At 39.3% G+C, this 19,092-nt stretch overlaps 3 protein-coding genes across 7 annotated transcripts; 1 reads left to right on the forward strand and 2 right to left on the reverse strand.

Annotated features, from left to right (window-relative positions):
* Window positions 1-1,682: 1,682 nt before the first annotated feature.
* On the reverse strand, window positions 1,683-15,039 carry LOC143188222 (uncharacterized). 3 transcript variants are annotated; one of them, XM_076392360.1, is made up of 7 exons: window positions 14,442-15,039; window positions 6,848-7,177; window positions 5,845-5,988; window positions 4,587-4,747; window positions 3,642-3,923; window positions 3,075-3,315; window positions 1,683-1,971 (listed from the first exon to the last, which is right to left on the reverse strand). In XM_076392360.1, exons 2-7 carry the CDS (start codon window positions 7,175-7,177, stop codon window positions 1,729-1,731), a joined length of 1,401 nt encoding a protein of 466 aa, XP_076248475.1. In that variant the 5' UTR covers window positions 14,442-15,039; the 3' UTR covers window positions 1,683-1,728. The 3 variants fall into 3 exon arrangements, with proteins under 3 accessions (XP_076248475.1, XP_076248473.1, XP_076248474.1); XM_076392358.1 differs by having other exon boundaries at window positions 3,636-3,923; XM_076392359.1 differs by lacking the exon at window positions 14,442-15,039 and adding an exon at window positions 10,945-11,054 and having other exon boundaries at window positions 3,636-3,923.
* Window positions 13,818-19,053, forward strand: LOC143188226 (polyisoprenoid diphosphate/phosphate phosphohydrolase PLPP6). 3 transcript variants are annotated; one of them, XM_076392366.1, is made up of 5 exons: window positions 17,387-17,405; window positions 17,480-17,735; window positions 18,086-18,220; window positions 18,475-18,574; window positions 18,659-19,053. In XM_076392366.1, exons 2-5 carry the CDS (start codon window positions 17,724-17,726, stop codon window positions 19,051-19,053), a joined length of 642 nt encoding a protein of 213 aa, XP_076248481.1. In that variant the 5' UTR covers window positions 17,387-17,405; window positions 17,480-17,723. The 3 variants fall into 3 exon arrangements, with proteins under 3 accessions (XP_076248479.1, XP_076248482.1, XP_076248481.1); XM_076392364.1 differs by lacking the exons at window positions 17,387-17,405; window positions 17,480-17,735 and adding an exon at window positions 13,818-13,985; XM_076392367.1 differs by lacking the exons at window positions 17,387-17,405; window positions 17,480-17,735 and adding an exon at window positions 13,997-14,412.
* Window positions 15,120-16,447, reverse strand: LOC143188227 (uncharacterized). The gene is made up of 3 exons (XM_076392368.1): window positions 16,068-16,447; window positions 15,729-15,996; window positions 15,120-15,658 (listed from the first exon to the last, which is right to left on the reverse strand). The coding sequence occupies exons 1-3, from the start codon at window positions 16,363-16,365 to the stop codon at window positions 15,592-15,594; spliced, it is 633 nt and encodes a 210-aa protein (XP_076248483.1). The 5' UTR covers window positions 16,366-16,447; the 3' UTR covers window positions 15,120-15,591.
* Window positions 19,054-19,092: the final 39 nt, after the last annotated feature.

Raw genomic sequence — 19,092 nt, forward strand, 5'->3', positions numbered from 1 at the left:
ATAATAACAATGTATATCGTTAACAATCATGATTACGAATTAATATATCGTAATTAATGTGGCTGGAGTCGAATGTAGGAAAGCGCTGGAATAAAATTATTTATGCAAAATATCACCTTCCCTAGAGACCAGAGACCCTGTGCTATGCTTCAATTAATATGAAGAATAATTTTTATTGAGGTTTATAGCTAAATTAGAATGTCAGGAAAAATTCAACAATCGTAACAACATAGTTAACCCATCTTTTTTTATCATATGCTGTAATAGACTTCTTCAAAAAGTAATATATTTCATAACAACATATAATAATTTAAATACTGATTTGGTCCTTAATGGGTTAAACTATATTAAACATTGGTAACATGAAATGATTGAAAGATAATAGGTATCTTCTCAATTTTTCATTTCAAATGTTAAGATAACGAGACTACTTCGAGCACGAGTGTCTCTTGGTCGTCAGTAGAGGACAGCAGTCTTAATAACCATCGATGCTTTTGCAATCTTAGCGATCGACGCGAAAGAGAAAGAAAGAACGATGTCAGACACCGTGAAGCACATCTACTTTCAGTCTTCCTCTATAATCCAGTCTACGATACTAGCACCATTGCGCAGCTTCATTCTTCGTTCGATGAACGAATGAATTTTTAATAATTAAACTGACTAATAGAAGATCTCGTTAGAATTCAAAGATTAGATTAAATTATCGACGTTCGCATGCAATTCTCTAAATGTTTCCTATTCCCTAGAGACCAAGCCTTATCGCTGGTAGACAGAAACTGAATTCCGTTTTTTATTCCTTGTCTTCGCCATTTTCGTATACCTCGTAGCGTATTAAATAAGATTATATTCAAAATTGTTAAGAAACTTATGGAGAATTACTGCAGAATACTTTTTAAAAAACATGAATTCTCAGTTTCTGACTGCTTTCATTGTCACTGATTCTGCTACTTCGAATGAAGAAATTCTTTTTTATGGATTTCAATTCAGAGTGTTCATTTACAAATATTAGAGTTCATTTAAAATTATAGTAAATGTCATAAAATGAAGATCACTTTATGATAGGTCTCTATTTTTTATTCTTAGAGACTGTACCAAAATTTTACTTAAATGTGTCTGGCTCAGGACCTATTCTACTGATTTTTCTCTGCCTGACTTAGCGAATACACACTGGCAGTAGAATAAGTTCTGAGTCAGACACAATTTACTCGAATTTTAGACACATTTTTCTTAAGACTTAATTAAGTGTCTAAAAGAAAGACACATGTTACAAATTTCCATTCTCAATTTTGTGTGCTAGTTCATAACTCACTTTCTCCTCATTGAATAATTATATATTCTTCAAAATGGAAGAAGGGCATACATTACACCTCTTTCTTCTTTAATTCCTACAATGAGCAATTGCTTTCACGTGTCACTAAATCTGACACAGACCCTTCTTCTAGATACTAGACCCTTCAATTACTAACTCTGAAACCCCCAAATAGAATTTTCATCTTACTTTGCCATCCAAAATCACCTCTACTACTAAACACCCTGTATACTCAATATTCTAAACAACGAAATATCTAAAAGAAGAAATCTATTTTCGAAGTATCTTAAGCAATGACAACGCAATAGGCTTGGCCGACGTAAAACTTCCTCCATACTAATATCTAGGTCGCAATATTGACAAAGTTAGGACGTGTGAGACGACGATCCTTCGTTCGATCTACCTCCTCAGTTACTTCGCTAGTTGGCGGACTCCGAGTTGGAGGACGGCGAGGATTCTGGGCTCTGCGCTGGAGAGGAGTCCCTCCCGATCGTTGGCGTCAGCAGCATGCCGCGTGGACTGAATGTGTCGCAATAGAGATTCTCCTTTTTGTGGACACGTCTTACGTGGCTTCGTAGGTTGTCGCGGCGTGCACTTCTGTAGGCGCAGTGAGGACAGAGATGCGGCTTCTCGCCCGTGTGCATTCGTCGGTGTTGGATGAGCTGGAACGAAACAAGGAATCGTTCTCCATGTCGATGAGCATTGCAAAGTAGGGGTCTTGAAGCTGAGGATTCGAACAGACTTTGAAATATGGGGTGAAAGAAGCTGAGGAAGGCCATCTAAGTATCTCTGTTTTCGATAACACGAAAATTTAGAAAGCTACAAAAAATGATCTTGCGCTGAAGATTGTTCTTCTGTATTTCTCCTTCAAAACCATTCGAGTTATGACTTGGACGATTTTTGTGTGGTTAGATACAGAGGAGATATTTAGGTGGCTTGCTTTAGTGAGAATACCCTGTATGTGGGTTTTAAATATGATTTTATATAGCACAGAGATATCCAATAAAGTTCTAGAAGTGTCCAAAAAAACGTCTATAATACGATCAGAGTAAGAACAGATGTTTTCGAGACGTTTATTATTTCAATCCGTGTTTATGAAATTCTGTAATAAAATTATGGCATCTACCTTGTCTATTTAGTCTGTTTATAGTACTACTGTTTGCTTCAATAACTTCCTGTTTTAAGGAACTTTTCATCTAGATACAGATGAAGGTAAAAAATAATATTTTTCATTTCATAATCCGCAGAATATGCCCTTCACAGAGTTGCACCATAAATGTAAGCCGAAATTTACGATAAGTCATAGCAACAGATTCTCCCCAGTATTCTACCGAAATAATCCCAGAGGTTCTATCTCAATGCCACCGAAACAATAGTCCGAGGTTCCCAAGTCGATTTACATATCAGCTTTGTTCAAGTTTTTCATCGGCACCGTTCGACTATCGTAATATATCAATCTCGAATGTATCCAGGGATCTCGAACGCGATCGTCGTTTATTTACATAAACCGAAACTCTTGATTTAGAGGGGCGAAGTAGAATATCCAGGCATTCTACGAAATTCAAAAGGGCGAGTAGAATATCGTTGGATTTACGATCGACTGGGGGATTACTCGGCATTCGAGCACACAAAAAGATGAAATTTAGAACAATCGACGTCCATAGATTTCGCTTGCTACCGTGCTTTGAAATTCTACGTCTACCGAGTATTGTTTCGATGGAAGTCTGCATCTTTCCCCCTATTCAAACACCCAGAGAAATATTACCTTTTTCAATTGAACCGTGCGGAAGATGCAAATGTCGCAGCAGAAGTATCGGTCATCGCGATGCCTCCTCATGTGTCTGCTGAGGTCGACCTCGGAGGACCTGTCTGCACCGCAGACGGCGCAGCTCACCCTGGTCTCTGGGGCTGTGCCCTTCGCGTGGGCCCTTAAGTGCCTTTGGAACGCCTTCTCGATGGTGCAGGCGTACGAGCACAGCGAGCAACGATACTCCTCCCTTTCGTACCTAAGCAGTCGAAGGCGCCATAAGTCGGAATTACTTGGTTCAGACTGTGAAGACTAATGCTACGTGGTGATGGGATCGGTACAGATACTATTGATGAAGCGATACTAATATTATTCAAACGATTTGATGTTAAAGTAGTCTTTGGGAAGTATCGATAGCATTGCTGGTTTTCAACTAGGGTCAACTAGTTGATTTTTCAACTAGTTAGAAATTCATTTAGTTAGTAATTCATCCTAGGCTTCAACTAGGGTCGCGTTTTTCAACTAGAAAATTTCAAGGGATGGTAGATGAATAAAAAATTCCAGATAATTCCTAGATACCTATACCTGACGCGTTGCAATGCCAGGGTTCGCTTTTTCCCCGTCGGTGTCATCCCCTGCGCCACATGGGAAGCCACGTGGGTCTCCATCTCGCACCTGCTGTTCGTCGTGAAGTCACAACCAGAGGACGGACAACTTTTCGTTTCTCCTGGCTCCGCGCTGGAAATGGGTGGATGACACTCGATAATGTGCTTCCTTAAAGCTGGTCTCGTTGGCGCAACCACATCGCAGGAGCCGCAGGAGTAACCACGATGGGCGTTGCTTACGTTTGGACTGCTGCCCCTCGACCTGAAAATTAAATCATAACATATTAGAAAGTGGAAACAGAATTACGAAGTTCGCCAAAGTGTTGACCAAAGTGCTAGGCAAAGTTAAAATACAATGTACAAGCCTGGACCATGGATGTCTCGAACGACTAAAGCACAGAATATCTGAGAGGAATTCTAGCTGGACTGTCGTAGGATTAAAACGTCCCCAAAATTTTGTAACGCTGTAACTAATTCTCGCGAAACAGCCATAAATCACTGCTAGTCAATATTCCTCGCGACTTTTGATTTACAGCTGTGATTTATCTGGGATTCTCGAGGTGCCTGAAATCGTGATGCCAGAAAGGACCATTCGTTCTCTATAATCAACAAAGCTTTTTATTTCGTTTTATCATCTGGTGTGCTAGGTAAAAGTTCATATTTCGAAAAATTCTCATACGCAGTTCTAGAGGCAAGAGGAATTTTTGAATTCATAAAAATCAAGAATTCATCACTCTTTTTTCGACACCAGTCTCGATACAAGAGAATTCTTCGTCTAAAAACGCTGTACATTGTAGTTTTATCATCATCTGGCTTATCTGGTCCAAGCTAAAGAAGAATTTCAAGGACCAGCACATCGCTAGCATTAAGTAACTTCCAATGTAAAGCACTCTATGTTGGAAAGGGTTGATAAATCGACGCATACTTTTCGGTGTAAGACGAATCCTCGCTCTCGGAGTCGCTGTCAGAGGGAATGTTTGGGATTTCTGTAGCCTCCAGAGCCGCGGTTGCTGCTGAGAGTCTTCCCAGCATGGCGGTGTATGCGCCGAGCACCCAGCCATTTAGAACTGGTGTCACCGTTCCCTCCTGTTGTTAGAGGAAAGTGTTAATAGTTAATACTACTGTTCAAGTAGTAATTCAGCTGTTGTAATAGTGTCGAACTATTAATTCTCTGAGACCTTTATCTGATACACCAAGTTTTATAAATTTATTACACTTACTAGGAGGGTCTTCGATAAGTAGCTACTGAAACAAAAGCTTTTAGCTTGGATAATATCTAAATAAGAAGTAGGTATGATACTTTTGGAATTAGAATCATAAATAAAGTTAGTCAGCTATCTCCAAGGAAGTCAACGTATTACGTAAACGAGTTCAACAATAAAGACGTTGACATTATGCAAGGACTTGAACTGCCTTCTGTCTTCTTCAATTTCTCATTAAATAAAATTTATGAAAACCGATGCAATAGTTGTGACTATTTGTGAATATTTTTAGGCGTTTCTTGTATAATCAATTTTTAGAAAAATTCTGTTTCTACATGTCTTCAATCAGTAAAAATGGTCTCTTTTAAACGATCGTTTAAGCGATGCGGAAAGACAGAGGTCGTCAGGAAATAAATCTAAAAAGTATGGCGTACGTGGCACAACGTTTTATGCTCGGGGCTATAGAGTTTTTGTAGCGTCAAACGTGAGATGTTTGATCGAGCACCTCCGTGAAAAAGTTTTCGTGTCAAGAGAAGGACAAAGGGTAGATCTTCAATCTGACGTACAGACAAATGTTCCAAACAGCACGCTTATCTGTGCATGTCAATTTTAAATTTTACACGTACCTAGATACCTTTAAGAAATATTTCACATATTTTGAAAACCTGTTCAATTAGTATTTTCGTCTTGATATAAAGTAAGAGGGTCGTGAATATTGATTAAAATCGGTAAATTACTAAAGGTAATTGTAATGTAATTTTAGTGGGAAGTTTAATTAATTAAATCTCAGAATAGCTATTTAAATTGATATCTACAAAATTAAATAATTGGCTAATGTATGTTCTGAATATATTCTTCTTGAACAATCAAGTTATATCATTTAACCAGAATGATGGTCCCTTTATTTCCTTTTGAATTATTTTGTATTGTTTCCACGAAGTCCAAAAGCGCTGTTTAAATAAACGATTAGATTTAACGAACCTTATCAAAAGCGAGGTAAGCCATCGGATCGAGCAGCTTTGCTGGAAGATTATTGTTGGCCGAACGATGGGAACTATTTGTACTGCCGCTGTCGCTTTCTTCCCCGGCGTCTTCGTTGTCGTTGTTTTCCTTTTGTACCGAGGTCTGCATAATTAAGGAAAGAATCGATTGTGTACCCAATTTCAATTGAAACATAAACCTTCCGTTTTAATTTACGCTGTAGCCTTAAAAAAAAAGTTACGATTTTTTTATCATTACCGCTACCGTCTGTACTATTTAGAAGTTATATTCATTCATTCAGTTGTATTCATTGAGGCATAAATTCAATGAAAAATGGAGCTAAAGAAAATTGTACTGGCGAAAATGGATCGTTTGGACAAAGGGATTAAAAAAGGTAAGAATTTTTAAACATGAAAATATAGTAATAGGTATTTGATAATTGCTTACAATTCTCAAATTTTCAAATATTCAAATTTTCAAATTTTCAAATTTTCAAATTTTCAAATTTTCAAACATTCAAATTTTCAAATATTCAAATATTTAAATTTTTAAATATTCAAATTTTCAAGTATTCAAATATTTAAATTTCTTAGGAGCTTCCGAATTTTCAAACACTAAAACTTCCAAATTTTCAAATGCCAAAACATAACTATACTCCAAACAAAATGTTGCAAGTCACTCCTCCTCATTAAAAAGAGAACATACGTAGTACAGTCTGCTTTTATACTCTACACTCCCCATACTAACATACTAATTTCTCTTTAATCAATAATTCCTGCTAAACTAAAAACTCTCCAGTAAACAAAAAATCATACTCAACCTCGACAAATTCTCCAAAGAAAAAAGAAACATATCAGTGCACTAACTTAAGTATGAACCCAATACTCCTGACTGTGGAGTCAAAGTCAGACATCAAATTAAAAAACCAGTCAAAATCAAAATCCAGTTCTATAATTTTAACTACCACCACCAAAATCCTCCCCAAAAAAATCCCCTACAATACCTGATTATCATTTTCATCAGGTTTTTCGATGTTTCCTTCGTTGTCGTCGCTTCGTTGCTGCTCATCCTCCCCTTCCGCGTCCTTCCTCTCCGCCTTCCCCTCGTCCGCGGTCGCGGAGGGCTTCGTGACCAGCTCCATAGGCCCGTACGGTGGTCCAGCCGAGGTCAAAGGTAACGGCACCATATCTGGTCGCTGAAGAGCGCTCAGGGCGAACGCAGCCCTCGGCAGCAGCTGCGTAGCGCTCGGCGGCATAATAGGGTGCCTTCGGGCGAGACGCGGGTCACCCCAAAGTTCACCCGCGGCGTGAAGACTCCAGATCCCATATTCCATCTGAAATAAACGTTCCCCGTTTCAGGAACACCACTGTAAACACTTCCATGGAGTCCATAGAACCTAGAGAGCAAGATGAGGATGAAAATAGTGGGCAATAAGGGACGAGTGGAAAAAAGAAGACAACCGACCATCGTTGCAATAAAACTTCTAAGAGACCTGGGTGATTTTTTATTACTAACTGTAGAGTGATTTTCTCGCTAGTGGACTCAAAAGCAGTGCCACTGTCTAAACGTTACAACAGAAATTCTGTCCCATTAGGTATTGAATGTGTCATTGGTAACGAGAGCTACTGCAGAGAAGAAGTTCGTGTGCGTGTGATCTGTAAACATTTTCCAGCGATTTCTTTCGTTTCTTTTATGCTAGCATTCGAAACGTTACAGGTCACGCGCACAAGGACGTCTTCGCTGCAGTAGTCGTCGTCGATGATGTATTCAACACCTTATCGCGCAGAGGGACAGGGTCTCTGTTACGATGTTTAGGCGGTGGCACTGCTTTTGAGTCCACTAGCGAAAAAACCACCCTGTACAATTAGAAAAGTTGAAATAAACTTTTCAACTGGATCACCGACCCGCGACACCGCAGCGTGCGAAGAACCTTTCGCTGCCTCACTAGAATCCACTAGAGGTGGATGAAAAGGGAATTCTGGCGACACCTGAAAACGTCGTTCACGAGAGGAGGGATGGCCACTGTTTAAAACGTTCGATACGATGAACGAGCGAGCCGAAAATAGAGAATACAGGTAATGGGGAAGGCGATGCTCTCTGTTTTCCCGATTATCCCTGCCGCAGTTGGATTTTCGGGGGTGAAAGGTGGATGAGACTAGGCGTGAAACGGGAATAGAATAGCCGTTAATAAGGAATGAGGTCTTCCATGCTGTTGTACTGGGCTCGTTTGGACATTTCCTACGGCAGAACTGACAAATTTCTGTGATTTATTTAGATGGTTTTATGGGAGATTTGTTAAGCGAAAATGGAGATTTTAGATGGATAAATGAGGAGTCATCTTCTTAGAGGCTTCCTTAAGTAGGTGCACTACACAACTATGGAGAAAAGCAGTGACTATAGAAAAAAGTTGAATTGAGTTTTTGGGATCAGTTTTTTAAGAAATTAGTAGACTGTATTGTACTGAGTTTTTGGAATTTTTTTTAAATAGTATTTCAAGCACATAAATTACTATTTTTTCGAATATCCCCTTAAAAAGAAATACGATCAAGTTTAATCACTGCACAATGGAACGATCATGTGAATTACGACTACTGTAACAAACGATACAAAATAAAATACTTGCGTACAAAAAACGAAAGCTTTTCATACGGAATAAATACTCATTTAATGGCCCAATCACAAGCCAGAAGGGTGGGGAGGCAGCACACCAAGAATATCAATAATTGATGAAAATAATTCAACGCTGTACAATGGAAAACATAATTATCGCTTGTACATTAATGTGTTTGCTCTCGCAGCGATTCCTCCAGCACACTTAATAAATTAATGTAGATAATTTTCATGAAATCGGAGGGAACTTCACGATCTAAACGAGCTGCGCCGAGAAATTACAATATATTTTCGTAATGAGGCGCGTATCTCGCGCACACAATTCCATGAAGAACCTCTGTCGGCTGGAATCAAAGTTGAAAGCCCTGCACGTCCATTCGCGACAAACAGTGGATATTAACGATTTCGAAACAAGGCTGGGAATCCTTTCAATCCGAATCGCGAGTTTTATTCGCGACTGTTAACAATTCGTAATGCATAATTCGGTCGATCGAAAAAGGGTCACAATGATATTTAATTCCATGCAATTTCTGCGTCTCTATGCGAAATGAAAATGAATGAAATTTCCAGCGGAGCGCCGCTAGGACGTGTAATTGCGGAGCATTTTGCAATATTTAATAGGCAAGTACGCGACGAAAGAGCCCTGGACTCTCGTTATTTGTGAAAATAAAAGCCAGCGCTCATTACTCGGGAAACTGTCTCGGAAAAACAGTGATCATCTTAATGACCGTTTCCATTTAGAGGGAGTGAGGTACGAAATAGAGAACATTCGAAGCTTGGAGAATTTTTGATTACGACAGTTCACGACGAATCGTCTCGCTCGGTTTGCCTGGATTTCAGGATAAAAATAACGCAACAAATATTCCCACTAATAAATCCATCGATCGCGCGTTTTTACGAAACTGTTTCGGTGGCTGCGGCACCGAAAATTCCGCGCACGTTAAATTAATCCGTATAGTTATGCGTTCATCGACAGCTCGTCGATACCTCGACGTAAAACTAACAAAAGGTGCGATGTAATGTAATGAATAATACCTGGGGAACACGGCGAAGGGGAGGCAATTAATTGGAACAAATCGTGGGCGGATGTTAAAATATTCGGGAAAAATAAACAAGTGTATTCGGATCATTTTCGTGGAAAATGAATTCGTTTGGGGACGTGAGATATTGTAGAATTTTTTCCTATTGTATTGTTATAGTAATAATATTATAGTTGACTTAGTTACAATATCTATTTTTTTCAACCCTTCGAGGACCATTTTCACTTGTAGAAGAATTTACGAATGAAGGTAAAAATGATATTCCTCATTAAAAAGCTAGGATTGTTAAATGATGCAATAATTGAACAATTATTTTTGGAAAAATATTCTCACATAGTACTGTGGCCTAGTATATGTTATACCTGTTCATTTGATAATGATATGAGAAAAATAAGAGCTCGTAAAATGTACAGGCGCCGTTTTCAAAGATCTTCAGATTGACCAAATAATTTTGTGAAAAATAGAAGACACTTTAATGGATGTAAAATAAAATAAATTATTGAATTCTTGGCACATACTAGAGGAAATGATTGACCCCACTTCTGCTGTTTGTTATTATGTAAATTAATATAAGAGATAATGGTAGATTACAAATGACAGTGTGTATACTGAAGAAATAAATAATTCATACCGTCTATTTTTGAATAACGTAAAGCTGACATGAAGTATGAGGCTGTAACGTGAATTTCGATATTAGGTCACCGGAAATACCAGCACACGATCCGCAACAAGACTGCGCGCATATCAAACGAAATTGCATTCGCGCTAGTAGAAGAAGTCTTTTATGAACAGATCTCCCGATCTCTCTATTTCTAACTAGAAATTTGAAGTAGGATTGTTAAAATAAGTAACACAAGATACTGTCTTAATCGATGTTTAAATGATGACAAGAAACATTAATAGAAAGTAGATAAATCTGTAATTGTCAGACAAACAGTGAAAGTTAGATATTTTTTTATTTTTCAACCACTTCCTCAATAACTCCAAAAAATCAGAGGGCTCTAGTAAGAAGTTATACCAGCATGCAAATATGTCTCACCAAGAAGAAAAGAAGAAATAGCAAGCTGCAATAGAATTATAAAAAATCTAAACTATTGTACAATCCTCGACACCTTTATACAAGATTCAAAAGCATGCGAGCAAGCAAGCTTATCAAACTACCAACTCCAGGCAGATAAGAAGACAGAACGTGAGCAGGTGGCAGAGAGGGGGAAGACCCAAAAACATGCGTGCTGGGGAACGAGGCATTAAGGGAGGAGGAGGACCCACGATGTGTCCCCAGGAGAATGAAACACTAAGGGTTCCAAAGTCAACACTAAAACTGTGTGTCTCGAGGGAAATGAAACACTAATGAAGGAGGGAGATCCAAAAATGTGTATCCCTAACAGAACGAAACACAAAGAATAAGTATCCACCTGAGAGTACAACTACCCTAAATTACTTTACTTACTCTTTACTCAATTTCCCAATGTACATTCTCCAACCCATCAGAGGATATTTCCTTCCATAACACAAAACCAATAATAACCCATAATCTGTTTCACATTTTGTGCACCCCATCCAAATCTCCCATCAGCTAAATCGGCAGTTTCCCTCAGAATGCAAGGCAGGTCTTCTCCCAATAGCACACAGTACTAAGATCCCTCTGAAGATCAGGTACATAAGAAACTCTCAGGTGGACACGTACCCTAACAGCCTGGTCACACGAGCGTTGACAGATGATTGTAGTTGCGTTTTTGTTACTTCCAACCAGGAAAAGAAGGAAAGATACAGGACGAGCATCGTAATGTCTGTTATATTAATCGTAATGTCTGTTATACTCGTGTAACCAGGCTCTAAAGCGAGCTCTGCACGATGAGACTTGCCTCGAGACATGCCTCGCGACAAGTGATGGGACCAGACCACTTGGAATCATTTCGTCTCTTATTGGACCTTCGAAGAGGCAAAGAGACTCGAAATAATTCCAAGTGGCCTCGAACTCATTGCTTGTCGCGAGGCATGCCTCGAGGAGAGTCTCATCATGTAGAGACCGCTTAAGGCTGCAGATGCAGTGGATCCCTTTCCTGGCGAACTGATATTCTGACGAATATATCCAAACAATTTAGTGAGACAAATTCAGACATATTCCTCAGAAAATAAATTCGTCAGAAAACACCCACTGTAACCCCAGCCTAAGACTTCCACAGTCCAGCGCGAATTTTCCTCAGCTGCAAGAAATTCGTAGCGAATTCAGAAAACAGCCATAGAAATTAACATCGACGATAAAAGGATGCCACGAAAAATTCGCCACGAACTCGCTGTCGCTGCAGAAAAATCCCCTTGGTCTGCGAAGGCCACGCAGCCTGTTCGAACGATACGATTTTTCGACCGATCTGGTAATTTTCCCGACTCGGCAATAACTGAAGGCAGTTCCCATAATTTTGTCTAAACAAAGAAAACAGAATATTCGGCGAAGCTACAGGATCGTGTGTGCACTGCCTCATAATCGATTCGACTGTTACCGAATCGGTCAAAGAACCGCGTCGTCTGAACTAGCTGTTAAGATACAACGAACTGAAAAGAGGGATTGCGAAAACTGGGAAGGCAGGTTACGAGAACCGGAACGAAATGTTACGAAGTTACAAGAGAGGCTACGAAAAGAAATGACTCCTCTTACGGATGCCCGTCCGGTGGCCTACCGCGGTTCAGGCCGATCGTCATTACGGCGAATCATCCCCCGGGTCACGGTACCCCGCGCTCGCGACGCCGATCTCCAGCGTGACCGGAAGTTACGCAGCAGTGCCGCGGCGACGAGTGACGCGATGGCACGCGCGCAAATACGTACGCCCGGATACGTGCCGCCGCGGAACGAACTCGCGAGATTCCTGACCATTGGACCGACCCTCGTGCATGCATACTTTAGCATAACGTTCTCTATACAATATCCAGAAAGAGGGACGAGGGAGGAGGATGGAGGAGGTGGAGGAGGAGGAGGAGGAGGAGTAAAAGAGAGGCGGCGACGAAGGGAGGGCCAGAAACAGACAGAGATACGCACCCCCTCCTCCCCCTTCCTCCACCCTTTGCCCCTCTGCTCCTCTCCTCGACGTCCTACCTCGCTGACCCCTTCCCATTGCCCTCGCGAATCGATTTGTTATTGTTTTTGTGTCTGCGGTCGTCGCGGCGAGCGGAGCAAGCGGGGTGTATATCGGTGGGTGGCAGCCCAGGGGTCGTCGACGGGGCGGTGGAGAGGGGGGAACGTTGGTCGCTGGCTTCAAAGGCTCCGCACAGTTTTCGGGGACCAGGAAGGGCGAACGGGGCTGCTACCACCCTGGGACAAAAGGGGAAAGGGAGCCCGCCGTGATAAAAGAGCACTTTGGGCGGCTCGAAAGAGACGGCGTACGGTTACGCGGTACTGGCCAGTGGTGTAGCCGCCAGGGTTGTACGAGTTTACTTTCGAAAAAGGGAACTACTCGGTTTTTGAGTTATGGTATTTTTATTTTTTTTTTTTTTTTTTGGGACGCGGTACTGGGCACTATTCTTTACTTCGTCTCCCTGGGTCCCTTTTATGTGTGTAGATATGTTTCTCTGGTGCCGCGGTTTTCTGTTTCAAGGCATCCCACGAACAATTGGTTCTCCTGGGCCCAGGGACGGATTATGCACAGGGCGCGTGAGGCCCCTTGAAAAGGGACCACTGGAAGAACAGTCGAAATTTGCGAAATTTGTATCCCGCTAGAATTAAAAATTTGAGCTGTGGAAGGAATATTAGCAATTTTGGAAGAGAGAAATCCAATAAACTGTTGTATTTAAATTAACCCTAGGACCATAGACTAGAAAATTTCCAGACAATTTTTTCTACCCTTACCCCTACCCTTTCGTCCTCCTAACACATCTTCAAAAATAACTAAACTCCATCAATTGCAACACTTCTCTCCCATCAACTACTTCTTCGTTCTAACCTCCAAAATTTCTTCAATAACAGCCCTCTTAGTTACACTATCAATCTCAGCCCTTGTTACCATTAGCCCTCTATTAGGGGTCCTAATTTGCCGCAGAAGTTCTGCCCAGGGTCCCCCAGTACCTCAATCCGCCCCTGTCCAGGGGGAAGTCCCTTTGGCTACGCCACTGGATCCGCTAAAAAGAGCGAGAGAAAACGGGCGGGCAAGGATGGAAGCTGGCACACTGATGAGAGAGTCGAAGGGGCGAAGGGACGAGGGGTGTGTGGAAGAAACGACAGGGGGAGGAACCGCGAGGGTTAAACAGGGAGGGGGTTACTTGCTGGGCACGCTTGGGAAGGGGAGAATGCGAGGGGAGGGAAATAGATCGGATTGCGTGGTCGACACGAGGGTTGGTTGGTATGAGTGCAAAAGTGAGGGAGCAAAAGACAGAGATGCGTTACAGGGCGAACTAGTGGGTGGAGGGAGAGAGAGAGAGGGAGAGAGAGCACGAGAGAATGAAAGAATGAGAAGAAAAGAGAGAAGAGAAGAAAAGGGATCGAAGGGGCGAAGGCAAGAGGTAAGACGGAGGGACTTGACAGGTGACAACCGATCGGACCACTGACGTCACAGATCACTCTCACACACGTGCCACAAACGCGATTTACCTACACACACACGCAAGCTCTTCCATAGAAGGCGACGGCACGCGCGCGCGCGCGCTACGTGTCGCGTATATCACGTTGCTCGCGTTTCGTGCACAGAGTACGTCGTACGTAAGCTTTCCACGCCGCGAGAAAAAAAGTTGCACGCGAGAGGGCGAAACAGAGAGAGACAGAGAGGGGGGGGAGAGACAGAGTGTGAGAGAGAGACGGAGAGGGAGGCTGGGTAAGGGACGTGGAATTGAAAAAAAAAAGAGAGAGAGAGAGAGAGAACAGAGGGAGGAATGGTGACGAAGACACAGGGACTTACGGAACGAGTTAACAGAGGGAAATTTTTCGGTGGATGTAAGTAATAACGTATTTACGATGCTAACCGGCCGATAGCCCCGCGCGACGCCTCTATCTGGTTACCATTACACTCGGATGTATGAAATGCGCCAGCAGCATACACCATCCCCCCACAATAGCCCTATTTATGATTGGGCAAAATTGCTTTCCATGCGCAGAATAAAATCGCGCGCGGCCAGAGGAAAAATCCGCGGGGGTTGGATGGCACGCGAGCCTCGCGACCTGCGCCAATGTCCGATCGGCTCGTTCCTCGGGGTCCCTCGGAATCGCGGATCATTCTGTGGGTTCGTTGCGTTCAGCAGAAAGTATCGTCCACGCGAGGAGGGTATTCGTTCCTCTGATTTTCTTTGCGACACACGCTCGCAAAATTTGGGAAAAATTAAATATGGCGTGACCCCGCGGTCATGCGTAGACCGCGACGCCAGCTCGCCAATCAGAGGGTGAGGGTTCACCTCGGAGAAGTACCGTTGGCAGCGCTATCTTCGGTCGGGAATTCGATGAGCAACGCGAATAATTTGTAGAAATGTTCTTCGATTACGGTTTCTGGAGTACTGAAATGTTTGGAATTTTTCGGTTCCTCGTTTTGGTGATGTCTGTTGGGTTTAGTTTTCATGAGAGGAATGGATACGAAGGTTCTGATGAAATGATAAGGATTATCAATTAGGGGATTCTAATAAGGCGTCATTTCTGAAATATGGCGACGTTTGGTTTGGAATTGCTTTCGCTGTAGAATTTCGGTTTAGATTGAGGCCAAATTGGAAAATGAGGTTTCTTTTTGATGTTTGATTTTATAAGTTTCGGTATTTGTGTGATCTGGTTTGTGATTCGAGTTCTATTCTTTTAGTCTATAACAGAAAATATGCATGCATAATTAAATTTGGGATAATTGAGATTCCAGTGTACTGGAACTCTATTTGCACGTATTTGTTTACTACAACAAGAAAGAAAATTTTACAGATAATTTAATAGAAAATTTTCGAATTGAATTTTATTTTATAAATATAAAAATATAATTCTTTTATAAAAAATATGATCTTTGTATAATAGTAACAAGTATGGTAATTTCTATTTACATTAAACACATTAAATGTGTCATAACTATTCTACTTAGCATTGTATTAATAAAGTGTTAAGTTTAATATCATAAAATCATTAAGCATTTGCTTTGCTGAAAGTTTACATTAAGGACAATGAGGTAGTTTTCAGTACAAGAGCTTGTAAATCGCCAAGTTCTTTTTCCAGCCTAGGAACATAACAATATTACATTGAAAATATTATTTAATTATTATGAACTTAAACTTATAATACTGTACCTTTTATGATGGTCCTGAATATTATTGTACGTGTTTAAGAAATCTTTAATGTCATTATTAAGACTCTGGTAGGTTTCACTCTTCGTTCCAATCAAATCCATAATAAATTTCAGAGTTTCATTACACGATTTTAAGGTCTTGTGCAATTCATTCCATTCTTCAGATGACTCAGGAAGGATTACATTATTACATCGAAGTACATCCACATATTGCAACAGGGAATACAACTGAGAGGAGATACTTTTTAACATTTTAATATTCTCATTCTCTGTAGTTATAATAAAAGATAAGTTATTCATATGATAATTTCAAAAGTATATCTTGATCAATATTACTTACTAGTGACTTTATTTACTTCTATAATTTGAGCATCTATATCATTCTGTATCTTGGTTAAATATATTATATCTCTTTCCCTGGTTTCCAATTTAAACAGTTTCTCTAAATTGGAATCACACTCTTTAGCTACAGTTGCTAGTCGTGACAAAAATAATTTCTCTTTCTCCTCCAATTTCTTTTTTAAGATAATTTCTGTCATAATCTTCTGTAAATATTCATCATACAGAAGCTTCAGTTCTGTATCTTTGCTCTCATTATCTCTCTCTAATGGTTGTCTCAAAGAGATTGTTCTATCCATTGCAAACTTTCTTGTGAGATCTAAATTAGGCAGATTTATAAATTTTTGTGCATTATATGAAAATTAATAAAACAATTAACTGAATTTTGTTACTTTGGGCTATGGCAGAATTAGATGGCAGCAATGTTGCTCTCCGACGAGACATGCCTGTACAAATATTAATTGTACTATCTGCTGCATTCTTGTTTACTGCCAGATCTGGCGAAGAAACATGATGTAGCCTACAATAAAACAAGAGTTAGTACATAAAAAGGATGATTTTGATTAACAATTGTATAAATACATTTTTAATATCATGGCCAAAATGTTATTGTGAAATCTATAGGCGAGTGACATTTAAAATTGATAAAATGTACCTTATTCCCAATAAATACCCTTTCTTACCGTCTAATTCGACGCGATGTCGGTGTGCTATGATTGTCTTTCTGCATTTTCTTCAAAGAATTATCTTCCTTCTATTAACACAAATCCTTTTGTTAATACAGAGTTTATCTTAACAATATCACTACTCCCGCGTAATACGAATAAGAAATTGACAGTAAAAACTGACAGAAACTACAATACCGCAAAACTGACTGTTGGAAGTTTGGAAGTGTTTAAATTGTTTCCGCTGTTAGTGTCGCCATCTACAATGCTCAATACTTTTTACATACGTACTTGATCGAAATGAAATTTAAACTAATGTAAGTCAAAGTAGACGACAGTATTTTCACAAATGCTCACAATAATATATACTGTTTATTTACTGAAGAGCGCATATAGATTTATCAGGCAAACTTGAGTCTTCTAAGAACTAACCTACCCTTATCCAAGCAGACGACACAGTATCAATCACGTGACGAAAACCAATGGAAAATGGAGTTATTGGGTTTTCATTTTTTCATTCACTTTTATTGATAATTATTTCGTCGTTTTTATCTCCTGTTACAATTTCACAATAACGAATGCTTCAAACTTCAGGATCAATCAATTAAGCTTTCAAAGATAGTAATATTAAAAACAGACTTAAATAATTCAATTTAATTAATTATTCTGTACAGGTTCTAATAGCTATTGTCTACTTTTTTCATATTATTATTAGTCATTCTGTATCTTATCTCTCTTGCGATTTCAGTCGTTATGTGCATATAAGTACTAATAATACAAGTACTTGAAAATATAAGTAGAAGGGGTTAGTGATCAAAGTATCATTTTCCAATTTCTAACTGTAATGCCCATCACAGAATCGCAACAAGACATTAGGTTCATCACGCAGCAAGCACCAGGCTAAAATTTGCCTGATACGTTTCTGAACTTATAATAATAATAATTATCTAACAGTTACTCGATATTACTGAAGTGTATCATTTGTAAAAAACATGGACGAGGAGGTAAGTGTTTAATATATCAATTTTACTTCATTTACACGTATTTATTACTTGTAATATGTCATTATGCCCACTCGAAATTTTTTCTTATCATATAAAAATTTATAAATCCACTTGTTATCTCAATTGTTACTAAATAATTTAATTTTAAACATAACCGTTACTATAACCGTCAAACAGGAATTAAAAGTTTTCAACATAGTTTATTTGAATCAAATGAACAGCTGATTTCATTATTTTTCCAGCAATATGTAAAGTCAATAAAAGTTTCAAATTCTTTTCGGTTGTAACTAATGTTTGTTTTATACAATTTAATGAAAAAAATAATTTCATTGTATGACTTTTTTGTTTAGAACAAGAGAGAAGTTCCATCACTGCTGAAAAAAATACTGGCAGTTGACGCTCAGTTAACAGAAAATTTTATAAGATTTACGGAAAATCTGATGCCAGTTATGAAACAATTAAAAATACATTATGTAGCGCTGGAGGTATGTTAAAATATGTATTTATTATTTTTATCTCATGAATTATATAGAAGCAATATCAATTTTTAACTGATTATTATATAACAAATTGCATGTTAAAGTATAAGATAAGATACTTAAATAAAATACTTGCTTGTCATATTTGAATGTAAATGAGGTAAAGAAATCTTATCGAATATTTCTACACTTGCAGATTTTTGTTCACATAGCTTTTTGAACTTCATTGTACATATGTAATATCTCATTCATCTGTACAGATTTCATGTCATGCAATACCTTGGATTGCTTCAATACTTGCCTCTATTTGGATTTTTAATAGTCAAAGTTTATATCAAATACAAGTTAATTTATTGCTAGGTAAGTATAGCGATTTTAATGATGTGTAGTCATTATATGCAAACATACAAGGAATTCATATTTACAGTACTATTACCATTTTAGGCCTACTTCTAGATATTATTATTGTTGCTTTTTTAAAAGCATTAACTAGACGAAGGCGACCCGTGTGTACAGATGATCCTTTCGCAGTGGGGCCTGATAAATATTCATTTCCATCGGGTCATTCATCCAGATCAGTGCTTGTGTTTTATTTCTTGCAGTATCTATGGCCTGTGTCTAGTTTCTTTTTTCTCCCATTATTAGCATGGGTTGTAGCTACAAGTTTGTCTAGGGTTTTAATGAGAAGACATTATATCTTGGATGTTCTCGCAGGCTTAGTTCTCGGCTATGCTGAAGCAATACTTATGAGTATTTTGTACTTAGAAGCTGATACTTGTTTGAGTCTAGTATCGTGGTTAACTGACGAAAAATTGGACGGTGCGGAATATGATGTTTAAAAGTGATTTTTCCCACTAAATGTTTTATTTCATTTTTGC

Source organism: Calliopsis andreniformis, chromosome 2 (genome assembly GCF_051401765.1).
Source record: "Calliopsis andreniformis isolate RMS-2024a chromosome 2, iyCalAndr_principal, whole genome shotgun sequence".
NCBI classification, from domain to species: Eukaryota; Metazoa; Arthropoda; class Insecta; order Hymenoptera; family Andrenidae; genus Calliopsis; species Calliopsis andreniformis.

Bases quoted from the DNA above. Each gene is read 5' to 3' on its own strand.
- LOC143188222 (XM_076392358.1), bottom strand. From the start codon at position 7,177: ATGGAATATGGGATCTGGAGTCTTCACGCCGCGGGTGAACTTTGGGGT. The intron at 3,924-4,586 runs GTATGCGTCGAT...TTTAATTTTCAG, and splicing joins GATTCGTCTTACACCGAAAA to GTCGAGGGGCAGCAGTCCAA. The intron at 3,316-3,635 runs GTATCTAGGAAT...TCGACTGCTTAG, and splicing joins TTGCAACGCGTCAGGTATAG to GTACGAAAGGGAGGAGTATC.
- LOC143188226 (XM_076392364.1), top strand. From the start codon at position 13,932: ATGAGAAGAAAAGAGAGAAGAGAAGAAAAGGGATCGAAGGGGCGAAGG. The intron at 13,986-18,085 runs GTAAGACGGAGG...TTTTTTGTTTAG, and splicing joins CGAAGGGGCGAAGGCAAGAG to AACAAGAGAGAAGTTCCATC. The intron at 18,221-18,474 runs GTATGTTAAAAT...TCATCTGTACAG, and splicing joins TACATTATGTAGCGCTGGAG to ATTTCATGTCATGCAATACC.
- LOC143188227 (XM_076392368.1), bottom strand. From the start codon at position 16,365: ATGGATAGAACAATCTCTTTGAGACAACCATTAGAGAGAGATAATGAG. The intron at 15,997-16,067 runs GTAAGTAATATT...TTATAACTACAG, and splicing joins AGAAGTAAATAAAGTCACTA to AGAATGAGAATATTAAAATG. The intron at 15,659-15,728 runs GTACAGTATTAT...TTATGTTCCTAG, and splicing joins ATTCAGGACCATCATAAAAG to GCTGGAAAAAGAACTTGGCG.